General features: G+C 53.1%; 2 protein-coding genes across 2 annotated transcripts; both read left to right on the top strand.

Annotated features, from left to right (window-relative positions):
* Nucleotides 1–897: 897 nt before the first annotated feature.
* Nucleotides 898–2,225, top strand: MYCGRDRAFT_101210 (uncharacterized protein; the record flags this gene model as incomplete). Its single annotated transcript, XM_003849673.1, has 4 exons — nucleotides 898–1,228; nucleotides 1,297–1,825; nucleotides 1,890–1,979; nucleotides 2,043–2,225. 4 exons carry the CDS (start codon nucleotides 972–974, stop codon nucleotides 2,223–2,225), a joined length of 1,059 nt encoding a protein of 352 aa, XP_003849721.1.
* Nucleotides 2,226–4,071: 1,846 nt separating this feature from the next.
* ASP1 (aspartyl protease) lies at nucleotides 4,072–5,146 on the top strand (the record flags this gene model as incomplete). The annotated part of the gene is made up of 2 exons (XM_003849674.1): nucleotides 4,072–4,223; nucleotides 4,279–5,146. Coding segments are annotated over 2 exons (1,020 nt in total), but the record flags the coding sequence as incomplete, so codon positions are not given.
* Nucleotides 5,147–12,843: the final 7,697 nt, after the last annotated feature.

The raw sequence follows: 12,843 nt of genomic DNA, 5'->3' as shown, positions 1-12,843 counted from the left end.
TCCAGACCTTGCCTGGAACCTGCTTCTCAAAGCCACTCCAGCCACGATAGCAGGCCCGTCGAAGCCTACCTTACGCAGCTTTCCCCGCAATGCGCTGCACGGTTTCTCCTTCTTTGGTCCTCTAACTTTCTTACCCCACAAGACGGCGTCTCCGTGCCGCCGAATACTGCATGCCAGCCCTACACAGCTACACCTCGAGTATGCTGGCCTGCTGGACTCACATCGACACATTCGTTTTGACCATGCTTCCCAGCTCCATGACCGGGCAATTGTCGGACCGAGTCTCATGAGGGTACTCCAATGGGCTGACAGGCAGTCAGATCTTTCATGAAGAACACTCAACACTTGCGTGGCTGCTCTCCTCCAGCTCTAGGAAAACGCGCGGATAGTACTTTGGTACGCAGCCAATGCCGTCCTGGTTATGGAGGGGCAGATGATGAGAGAGCTCTCAATCTTTCCTACCCTTGTCCGGTACTGGCAGATCTCGCAGCGGCATAGCTTCGACTTGGCGTCATCCACCTGCAGGGAACATGCACATCAAGCTCATCAGCGGCCTGGCGTATCGCCATTGCTTGCTACTGGATCAACATCAGCATCCTCCACGGAAACGTAGATTGCCCGGTCCAGAGGCTCTCTCCCCGCCACTGCTTGACGTCTCGTGCATGACCATCTTCCATTTCCGGTCCAGATCGTGGAGCCTTGAGTGGCTTGTTGCAGCTCCTGCGGATGGACCATCTGGCCGAATGGAGAATTGCTCAATGGTGAGTGCCCCTCATTTGAACAATGGCCTGGCCAATGTGGGGTCGAGCGGAAGTTTTGAATCTTGCGGTGCCAGGTCAGCATGATAAGTATCCCATCTCCCTCTTGTTTCTCTTCGTCCAACATCATCTTCGACCATTCCTCCTCCTCCAATACCAATTGACCTCCACCCCGACATCTCCCAAACTTTACCAATTCCAATCACCGCAAAAATGGGCGACATCCCTACCGAGCAGTGGGCCCAAGTTGTCGAGAAGACCGGCGGACCAGTCGTCTACAAGAAAATTCCCGTCCAGAAGCCTGGCCCAGATGAGGTGCTTGTCAACATCAAGTACTCCGGCGTCTGCCACACAGACTTGCACGCCGTCAATGGTGACTGGCCACTGCCCACAAAACTCCCACTCGTCGGTGGTCATGAGGGTGCCGGTGTTGTTGTAGCCAAAGGCGACTTGGTGCAAGATATTGAAATGTGAGCCGACTTCAACCCTTCCTCTTGATGGTATTCACCTGGGAATTTACTGACATGGCAATTCACAGCGGTGACTATGCCGGCGTGAAATGGATCAACGGCTCCTGCCTCGCCTGCGACTTCTGCCAACAATCCGACGAACCCCTCTGCAGCAAGGCTCTCCTCTCCGGCTACACCGTCGACGGCTCCTTCCAGCAATACTGCATCGCCAAGGGCGCCCACGTCGCTCGCATCCCAAAGGAGTGCAAGTTGGACGAAATTTCGCCCATCCTTTGCGCTGGCATCACCGTCTACAAGGGCTTGAAGGAGTCAGGTGCGAAGCCAGGCCAAACCGTCGCTATCGTTGGTGCGGGCGGTGGTCTGGGATCGCTGGCGCAGCAGTACGCTCGCGCCATGGGTCTCCGGACGATTGCGATCGACACTGGTGATGACAAGAAGAAGATGTGCTTGGAGCAACTCGGCTCGTACGCCTTTGTCGACTTTGCGCAGTCGCAGAATGTGGTCAAGGATGTCCAGGCCGCTACTGAGGATGGTCTTGGTCCACATGCTGTCATCCTTGTGGCTGTCAACGAGAAGCCGTTCCAGCAGGCTGCTGAGGTGAGTTCTTGATATCCTGTCCTGTCTTCCCTGAGATGCTTTGCTGATCAGTAATGTCGTACAGTACGTCCGCCCTCGCGGCACAGTCGTCTGCATCGGTCTACCCGCTGGTGCATTCCTCAAGGCTCCCGTCTTCGAGTCGGTCATCAAGATGGTTAGTCCTCTCGCGCATGATCCTCCCTCACCTTGGTCACTTGACTAACACTCCTCGCTCTAGGTCACCATCAAGGGCTCCTACGTCGGCAACCGCAAAGACTCCTCGGAAGCCATCGAGTTCTACCGCCGCGGCCTCATCAAGGCGCCGTTCAAGACGGTCGGTCTGTCGGAGCTGCAGAGTGTGTATGATTTGATGCAGAAGGGCGCTATCGCTGGGCGATACGTTGTGGACACCTCGAAGTAAAGAGTTGTTGGATGGAGTGTAGATAGTCAACGCAATGACATGGGTTCACTTCGCGTGATGGAATTTTCCACGTTCCGTTTCATCCCTTTACATGTTCGGTCGTTGTGTGTGGGGACTTGTTTCATGGGGCGCTCGTGGTGGTTCATCGATCGTCCCAGAGTCACTCGTGGCGGCTCATCGATCGTCCCAAAATCCCTCGTGACGGCCTATCGATTGTGTCAAGATACGTTTGCTTCAGAAGACCACTGGACTGTTCTGTTGATGATGACCGCGAGGCTTCCTCATGATCAGACCGCTCGTTTCACGGATGGATGGATGATGAATTTGGTGGACTCGTTCCATCAGCTGGTGGTGCGAACAAAGAGCTTTCAACGGCGTTCGTGCCGATAGGTGTCGCTGTATCATTGAGGTGAAGTCACTCAACAAGATGCCCTTGTGTCCATTCCTCGCCCACCTTGATGGGCAAGATTGGCCTCACCTCTTCTGCCTGAGGCAACCAGCGCCAAACTGAGACTAGCGCCACGCGGCAATCTCCCCGCCCCAAAGGGACGACGTTTCATCCCTCTCCATCCCTCTTTCAACGACATCGAATGGGTGCCTCATCGCTTTCCCGTGAAACGAGACACCCAACGCTGTGTAGCGCTGTGAAGCAGCGGAGCCGCACCGAGAGACGGGAAAGGACGGATACCCGCGCATATGAGCGACGATCATACGCGGCACTGCATACATGTGCATACATGTCCTGTCACGGATGGGTGCCACCGACCGCGGATGTGACTTAGAGTCGATGGCGCGGGACGGCGCTTGATGAGGCGGAAACAGGAGAACACGGTGTCATGGAGGATTTTGGCTTGTGACAGCCTCATTCGCTCCGCTGTCATGCTGCCACTGACAAACAAAACGGAGCTTGTCTGGAACGCCTCGCCAAGGTGACTGTGGAAGACAGGAGGTGGTCATTCGCGCACGGAAACGCTTGGTGGGTTCACAGACTCGTCGTATGGCACTATGGCCCGTCTCCCGTCGATGGTACGGATACCTTGATCTCAAGGGACATGTAAGTTATCTGTACGGACATTTAGTGGTGTAGGTACGTTGACAGGTACGATGATAGATGCGTTGACAGGTACGGAGACTGGCAAATTACCCGACAGGACATTTACCGGTACTTGGTAACTTATCTGCACGAACATTTACGCGTACAGGTACGTTGGCAGGTAGGTCAGTTGTACGGGCATTTAGCGTTGCATGTGCTCGATGCTCGTGCTACCACGATTCCGTCATTCATTTCCGTATCTGGCCATATTCATCGCGTTGATCTGCACCGTGCTTGGTTGCGCCTTCCCAACAAACAATCACGAGTCTTGGCAGACGTCTCGATAAGAGCGGCAGCGAAACTTCACTCCATCGACAATCACTCCCTCACTCACCCTCACCGTCCTACTCCCGCGATCGCTCTCTCTCCGCGACGACCTACCACGCCGCCATGGCGCCCTCCGTTACCATGATTCTCCTCGCTCTTTTGGAGATGATCTCCGTCGCTCTCGCCGCCCCTCACATCAACAGCCTTCAGAAGCGCTCATTCCACGCCCATGCCCGCGGCCGCCAAGTCTCAGGATATGAGGAGATTCAGCGCGCGCACCGCAAATACTGGGAGAGCATCGTTTCCGGTGGAGAAGGCTACCATCATGCCGACGCAGTCCCCTCCTACAGCATTCGCGCATCGCAAGTCCCAGTCTCGAGCGCTCCTATCCAGCTCACACACACCGTTTTTGTCACCGCGACCGCTCCGTCTGCAACTGGACCACCTGAGTTTGTGTCGTCATCTGCGAGCCTCAAGACCTCGACATCTTCCACTTCACGAGCTCCTACAACCACCGCCAGCAATGAGGACGGTGAAGCCACTGCAGTGCCCGAAGAGAACGAATCCGAGTACCTCACAGAGACGACCGTCGGCGGACAAAAAGTCAACCTCAACTTCGATACCGGCTCCGCTGATCTGTGAGTCAAATATTACCGCTTTCGTCAGCAAAGCCGCGTGCTAACAATCTCTCAGCTGGGTCTTCTCCTCGCTTCTGAGCCAGTCCGCACTCGGCGACCACTCGTTCTACAACCCCAACAATAGCGACACCTTCGAATCATACGACGGCGCAACGTGGCAGATCCGCTACGGTGACGGCAGCAGCGCAAGTGGCGTAGTCGGCTACGATGTCGTCGACGTTGGCGGCACTACCGTTCAAAAGCAATGCGTCGAGCTCGCCACCCAACTCTCTCGCGCATTCATCGCCGATGACGCCAGCGACGGACTTCTTGGTCTCGGGTTCTCAACCATCAGCACCGTCAAGCCAGTACAGCAGAAAACATTCTTCGAGAACGTCATGCCGCAGCTCTCCTCACCTGTCTTCACCGCCGACCTCGAAGAGACGTCCGGCGCTGGTACCTACGAATTCGGCCGGATCGATCCAGCGAAATACCATGGCGAGATTCACTACACGCCAATCGACAACTCCGACGGCTGGTGGCAATTCGATTCACCAAGCTATTCCGTCGATGGCCAGGAATCGCCCTGCACATACTGCAACCCCGCCATTGCCGACACAGGTACCTCGCTCGTCTACATGGACACTGACATCGTGCGAGCCTACTATGCCTCTGTCTCATCTGCCTTCCCAGACACCTCGCAAGGCGGCTGGGTCTTTGACTGCACGGAGACTCTACCATCCTTCGGCTTGGCGGTGGGAGACTACATGGCGGTTATCAACGGTACAGACATGGCCTATGCCCCTCTCGACGACGGCAGTGGTATGTGCTATGGTGGTTTACAGGAAGGACCCGGAGACGTTCAGATTGTCGGTGACGTGTTTTTGAAGCAGTTTTTCGCGGTTTTTGACGGTGGAGAGAACAGATTCGGCGTCGCTCTCAAGAACTGAGTGAGGGAAGTACCATGGGATTGCATGCCGTAGGTATAGCTGAGATTCGTGTTTCGGACAGCGTTGATGCTCGACAATTGAGTCTTTAGCCATGGTATTGTATTCGGAGCTGTACGTACAGCAGAGCTTCCAGAGATCGAGATGAATTGATGTTCCAACCCATGCCAACCGCCTCAAAAGCACTTCCCTCTCTCCCGCCACTCAGCAAATCGGACAATAACAACGAGGAATGTCAATACTCGGCTCGCAGCTCGTCACAGTCGTGAGCTCCTTCGTCACCGTTGGAATCGGAGTGTAGAGTGGACATTGCTACAACAAGGTTCAAGTTAGCGAGGGTTCGAAATTATGTGAAAGAATCGAACGTACAAATCCTCCACCGTAGTGGAACCTGGTTTCCTGAAGCGTGCTGGTTACCAGAGTCTTGCAGCCTCCGCAATCGACGCCTTCGGTAGTAGTGGAGCCGAAGACAGTCGAGGTGCAGGCGTTCATGGAGTTCGGCTTGGTGAGCGTCGTGGGGCAGACGTGGACTTGGGTGGAGGTCATGTTTTGTCCTTGGACTTGGACAAAGCGGGCGGCAATAGCCAGAAAGGCGGTGATGGAGGTGGAGATCATGTTGGATGTTGGAGTCATCGGTTGATTGGGAGATCTGGTGTGAGTGGCAAATTTTTGACTGCAGGCCAGTGAGGAGCAGAGGTGAAGGCTATATAGATGTCCATTGCCATAATTGTGAACGATTTGACTTTTCTGCTTCGAGTACCAGTTGTCCAGGCTATCGATCCGTGGTAGAATCATGAGAACGCTCACTCTTGCTTCACGATAGATACCTTACTTGGTTGTGAAGTTTTGACCTTGAACCAAGGCTTTGCCATCCTCGTTGGGCCGGATGAGCGTGATGGTCACATTCTCAGACGATATTTCATGGTGCGTCACAAGATGCTTGCCGCACGATTATGGCTCCGTTCCGCTTGAAAGTCTTCATGAGTTACTCAATCGTAGTGTTGACGAATGATCCTTATTCGGCCCACGTCCAGACGCTCAACAAGTGGGTTGAAGCATGAAAAGAGTCGGTGTCTAGTGGTACGCTGGACCGGAAGAATTTGTGTCGCAGGGGAAGTTCAGTAGCTCACATGGTACGACCATGGTCTTAGTGCCACTGGTCAGATGCATCACGGCATTGTATGAACATGGCAGAGAAAGATCGATGAGTAGGTATTGCAAGAGTTTTCGTTTTGGCCTGAGGCAAGAACATCTGCTGAGTCATTCGGGAAAGTGGAGCTGCAGGTGGTCTCATCCTTTCGTCCTCGTCTTCCTTTCAACATACATTGGTCTCCACTGAACGAACACCGAATCTCACCACCAATACATCCAAGGAAACTCATACAACTCCCGCAAATCGACCAGTAGTACCGTCGAGCAAGACTGCTGGACGAGATCTAAACGCCAGACCGGAGCATCAACGTCCAGAGAGATCACAGCCGTCGATGTGCAAAAATAACTTGCGTCGGGTTTTGATGTGGCCGCGCGTCGTTGCAAGATATCGCCCATTCACCAGTATGAACCCTCCGCTGTCCTATACCTCGCTCTATGAGCCGCAGTAATACTACATTGCACAACGGTCAGTTCCCGCATAGTGGGCCATCGGTGTGGGCGAGTGAGCATGCTTACGTAGCCAGATGGGCCTAAAGCAGCCGGCGAAAGGGTCAATAAAGTCTCAATTATGTTTTCAGTGTCGGACAGCTCGTCAGAACATCCGCCTCTGATAAACTCACACTCGGGTAAACAGAGATAGGCCGGCTTGCCGCCCTCGACACCCTGTTGGCAGCACTTGATCAGGTAACAGGGCGAATCTCTTTTCAGAGCTTGGGGTGCTGCCGAGCCGACTGCAAGACTGATGCAAAGCGCAAGGACTGTGGTCAGGAAAGTCCGCATCGTGGCGAAGTGCTTCAAGATTGTTAGACTAATGACGACCGTTTGGCAAGCCAGAAGATCGGGAGAGAGTGGAAGGCTGCTGCAGTTTCGCACGTTGTGTCGGCCGTTTGTTCTTCGCAAGATGTCGAATGGTGAGTCCACGAGAGAGGGGGCATCATGGGGATCTTAACGTCAACTAATCCTTAACCCATGAAAGCGTCGGAACGCCATCGTTCCGAACGACGAATCTGATCCAAGGTTGGAGCACTGTTTGGCAAGGGATTCAACCAATCGAGGAGTGTGAATATCGTTCCCTGCTGAATCGGGCGGCTACAATCTGCTGACACGATTCACGCCCCGCAGGTTTACGTCTGTCCTGTCAAAAGTTCAGCTCTTATCCATGGAGCCGTCCATGGGGCTTCTGTCACTCAACTTCTGCCTAGCGATTAGTCAACTCAATCTTTGATGAACATGTTTGCTGTTGCGGAGAGACTTTCCTGATGCGACAGGCGACCCGAAGGCCTACAGTACTAGGCACTAAGTCTGCGCCAAGGCGCGCGAACTTCGTGATCGCGTTTTTCAACACCATTCTTCCACACGCTCTTAATGGCTACACCACGCACCCCTCTGGCCCTAATTGCACACAATCGTGTGATTAATACTGAACTAACACCTGACTAAAAGGGAAGGCTGTAGGGACGACATGCGGCTAGCCAGACTAACGCCGAGATCGCGACGCTCGAACAGCTTCTATACACGACTATAAGGGACTGTTTAACGCGTATCGCACAACGACAATCCCTCGATAACAAACTACGCACCGGCCGCCCTCGAACCTATACCGCACGCGACGCGAGACTCGTCGTTCGAATCGCGAGAAAAGACCCGAAATTCACGTATGCGCAGCTACGCGACGGCTGTAGCTCGAATCTTAGCGCGTAGATTCTTCGAGCGATTCTAAGTAACTACGGCTTAATAAACTAGCGTTGTAAGAAGCGTCCGGAGCTTATAGATAAACATGCTCGAATCCGGCTCGCTTAGGCGTACGCACACCGCAACACAGACTAGTTACGGTAGCTGTTTTCAGACGAGTGTTTAGTCGAGAAAGGGACCGGCAAAGAGACGGCTTAGGCATTCGGATACCTACACGAGAAGTAGACTAAACAACGCATTACAACGTATCCAAAGGGCAAGCAAGGCTCCGTAATAGTTTAGGGCATAATTAGTATAGAAATCGAGGACACATACCTTGTAATAATAGAGCGTAATGCTGACAGTCTACGCGGAGGGTATTTAGTACGTTCTTACTACAAGACTCTCGAAGAAGGACTCCTTCTATATTACGAGGGTTAGTGCTTTTAACAGGACAACGCACCGGTGCATACTGCGCATCTTATAACGTAGTAGATAAGCGACAACACGGTCTGGCTGCACATTGGCTAGCTACCTTACAGCCCGGATATAAACCCGATTAAACACGTGTAGTAGCACTTAAAAAAGAAGGTCTACGAGCTCGCACCGCACATCGATAACATTACAAACAAGGACAGACAAAAGGAGGTTTTGGCTAACGTTCTGCCACGCGCGTAGAAGCTTATTTCACGCGATATCATCGAGGAAGTGATTAGTTTAATGCTAAGGAGGGTTAAGGCATTAATCGCTACACAGGGCTAGCACACTAGGTATTAAGGATAAGCAATGTATACAAGAACTGTAGAGCACAATGCCAGCTTTTAAATAAGCTATAAACTAGCTTAATCCGACAACAATACCTTGTGTTATCCGGTGTTAAAGACATGAGCTAATTCATAAGATTCTCGGAATTCGACGCCAAGGCGCAGACTTCCTGCATGTCACTGTAACTAGAACTAGTGCTTATATGCGTGAAACCGCAGCTACCCTGGCGAATTTGGTGTGGGCAGAAGACCGCGAGACGCTCAAGCTCGATCAATGGCTCAGACCAAGATGAACGGCTAAGACGGGGGTTTCAACCAAAGGCAACAAGGAATTGAACGCAAAATACATTCATGTGCGACCTGACTATGCATCCGGTTTACTTCGTCGGTCCAGTAGCTGACTCGAGACAGGAAAACAGCGGCTTGGCCTTTAGTCGTCGACCGGCGCTAAGCTTGCATGGTCTCTGACTCCTCGATATCCGCTGCCAACTTATCTTCCTTGACAGGAGAACTGGAAAGAGGACCGGTCAGCTCCGGTCCACGGCTGTATACTGCCCTGGCACTTGAAGCCGGCAATGCGTATGCTTACCGTTCCAGACGGGCACCTTCCGCTGGCGTAGCACTGCGCCGCAGCACCACCTTCGGCACCGAATGGGCAACAGAACAGCCAGATGCAGACAGTTCAACTCTGCCCCTCTGCCGATGCGGTTTGCCAAAGACGATGAAGGCATGAGAGACTTGATTGCTGGAGCAACATATCGAAGGCAAATGCTTGGACTCTGCCTCCTTGGCAGCTTCCAAACACCGATGTGAGGGATGTGGTAGGTGGCCATGAAGCCATGGATGGCTCTCGTAGCCACAGACGAACGACGGCCTCTCCGCTTTCATACACAGAGCGACTTAGCGGCCCATGTTATCCACGTTATCCACCAGAAGAAGAGACAGTCTTGTCAAAGGAATGCTTGATGAGGAGAGTGTGTCTTGCGTACAGACATTAAAGTGAGATTCGGAAGAGTACTTGAATCTGGAACGGGAAAAGGTACATATTGAGCGCCTGCCGAGTGCCAACCACCTCAATCATTCCACCCACCTCGGAACATTCGCTTGGCATGGGTTTGCGGCGCAGCTCCGCTGCAATAAGCATATTGACAGGTGCAATCCAGCTGCGGCAATAGATTGTCAGCGCCCGCCCGGCTTCGCCTAGTCTGGCGGATAGCGACACCAAAGTGGCAGTACTGACCATTCCCGCATCGCAATCGTAACATTGTACGGAACGGTATTCGCTTCCTGCGTTACAACAGACGTGCAACTTGCCGCCCCCGTCGCATTGGGGGTACTCAACAGCACCCGATGATGCCACGACGGAGGCGCTGAAGAGAGCAAGCGCAAGGTTGAGGAGATGCATGATGCCAGAACGAAGTCGCTGGATCCTCTGTTCGCAAGGAAGGTGGATTCCGGGCTGGCGACGGATGGTCGATGTCTCTTCTTGGAACGATTTTTCTTCTTGGGATCGATGTTGGGGCCGTCATGGATGGGCAGATTGCAAGAGTGTTGGTCGCTGTAGGCCGTTGAGAATGATTGTCAACAAGAACGGTACCGCTGAAGGGTGCCGTCTCGTGCTATATTGGGTGAGACAGATGAGAAACGAGAGGAGATTCGTCGTCGAATTCGTCTCGAATTTATGTTTGCAACCTCAACATTGCGAAGTCTCTGCCGAGAACTGACCGCATGTTGTCGGACCGGCACTGCATGTTCGGCAAAGCACATGCTGTTTTGGACTCGATGTTATCCACCAATGGCCCTGGGTTTGTCGAAACAATGTTGTCATCGAATCTTTGTTAGCGTCGTGCTTGCTCGCCCTATGAAACTGTCCCCGCACTAAGAGTTGTCGTTACTATCCTGGTCCATGCACATCATGTGGCACTCCACGCTGTTGGAACCCAGTTCCTGCGTGGGAAATGATAAATACAGGGAACGCAATGGATAAATACCGGTCTCCCCTGCACTAGAGGTATGGCGATTTTAGCCTTTGTGCGGGTTAAAAGGGACGTGCGCACATCGGTCGCGTGCATGGTGTATCCGGTGGATTCCATGTTCATGGCATGCTCGTTTCTGAGGTGTTGTTAACACGCTGGTGAGCTGGTGAGCTGGTGAGTCGTTTGATGGCTATATAGCTAGAATTGACGCCCTTGCCCTGCCCTCATATAGGCTCTTGAATGAAGCTGTGGTTGCTCGAATGGCATGGTGGTCGGAGGTGTTGTCATGTAGCCATGTTGTTGGTGAGCCGGTGCAGTGGAAGGTGGAGCCATGTGGCCATGTTGTTGCTGTTGGCACCATTGCTCTCGTTGCATAGCTTGCATAAGGAGCTGGTCACGAGAAGGTGCTTGCCTCAATTCACGCAGTCCAACTGCTTGTCGAATGGCAGTCTCATTCAGTTGCACACTATGGCCAATGCTATAGTGTGATCCTTAAGGCGTGTGAACGAGCGGCTGGCGTTGTTGTTGTTGAGGCTGGCTCTGCGAAGGAGTTGCGAGTCCACTACGCCCTCGTCTACTACCCCCTCGTCCACCACCCCTTGTCGCCGCCGGTGCGGTCGAAGCTGGATGATTGAGGTCGGTGAATTCGAACGATGAGGGCTCTCGTAAGTTGGCACGTCCACGACCTCTGCCGGCACCACGCGGTCGTGAGTTTGAGGGTCTGTTGTTTGGTATTACGGCTGGCTCGTAAATCGTTCGGTCGACAGTGACCATTCGAGCCAGTGGAGCTGCGCCCTTCTCAATGTGGTGGTGCCGGTCAAAGTGCTCTAGAAGGAACTCCACACGGCCGTCGTTCATCATCATGTCGTCGATCTTGTGTTAGCATGGCATGCCCTCAGAGGTTGTGAAGCAATAAGTGCAGACGGTCGGACTGGTAATCTTGCCCTCAGCAATTGCACGCCGCTCTTCAACGGCGTTGGCCATCTGCTTAGCCACCTTGTATAGCGCTCTGCAGTGAATGACCTTGACAACATGGCGATAGCAAGGATGCTTAAGACTGCGTGGGATGTAGGCCTTCTCACGAGCATGCTGCTGTCTTATCGCTGCACCACGAAGGGCCCACCATGGCTGGAGTTTAAGGAAGAGCGTGAGGACGTTGTGTCGTCGACCAGCGAGCCACTTCTTCATAGCTAAGTAAGCACCCTCAGCCCTCGAGCTCGCCCTTTGACCATAGTAGGGGTATTTAGAGATCCAGTGGTATACCAGCTTCTCCTTGTGAGGCCAGTATTCGCGGTTGATGTAGTTGTACAGCTTACTAACCTCCGTGGACTGCTCTTGGCTCCAGAACTCGTTGTTGTTGGCGTTGAATTCAGCGAGAGTTTTGCTGTCAATAGTCCTTCTGAAGAGCTTCATAAACGCAGTCGTCTGTGGTGAATCCTCGAAGTGAGTCTGCTTGCCAGTCTCCTTATCAATTACCGGCACTTGTGGCCACTTCTTCCTTGCCTGTGCTTGAACGTTCTTGAACACATGCCAACGGCAGATGAGGGCTAGTGTCGTTAGAAACACCGCATCCAAGGCGTTCATGAGGCCCCTGTCTCTGTCAGTTACAAACACCCCTGGCAATAGCAATGGATCAGCAATGGCAGGAGCAGTCGTGCCGCTCGGCTTGTGGTGGTTAAGAAGGAGCCTCTTGAACTCGGTGAGGAGCCATGTAAAGGAAGGCTCGTCCTCCTTGCCCATCAAACAGTAACCAACAGGCACCGTCTCACCGGCTCCAGTTATGCAGACAATGTTCATTAAAGGGCGGTTGTAGCGGTTGGTTTTGTACGTGTTGTTAAGCACGACAGTCTCTGGATATTGCCGGTATAGCTCAATCATCTGAGGGTTGAGAATGAGCAGTTTATCGAGCTGGCCGGTAACTGGATTAACGTCCGGTTTGAAGAGATATCGCTGCTCTTTAAGCAGTCGAATGACAGCCTCCGCCGGTGTGAGGTCACCTTGTGCGGCTTGCCGAGCTATTGAGCGTGAGTTGTGGATATCTCTGACCGTCTGGATACACTCCTTGTCGTTGCCAGCTCTGTTGCGAAGGCGTGTGAGAGTCGTGGCCACCATGGCGTTGGCGTAAAGATCC

The sequence above is a fragment of the Zymoseptoria tritici genome, chromosome 9 (genome assembly GCF_000219625.1).
Source record: "Zymoseptoria tritici IPO323 chromosome 9, whole genome shotgun sequence".
Lineage (NCBI taxonomy): Eukaryota > Fungi > Ascomycota > Dothideomycetes > Mycosphaerellales > Mycosphaerellaceae > Zymoseptoria > Zymoseptoria tritici.
Note: the sequence above shows the minus strand (reverse complement) of the source record. Positions and strands in the feature narration are given on the sequence as shown.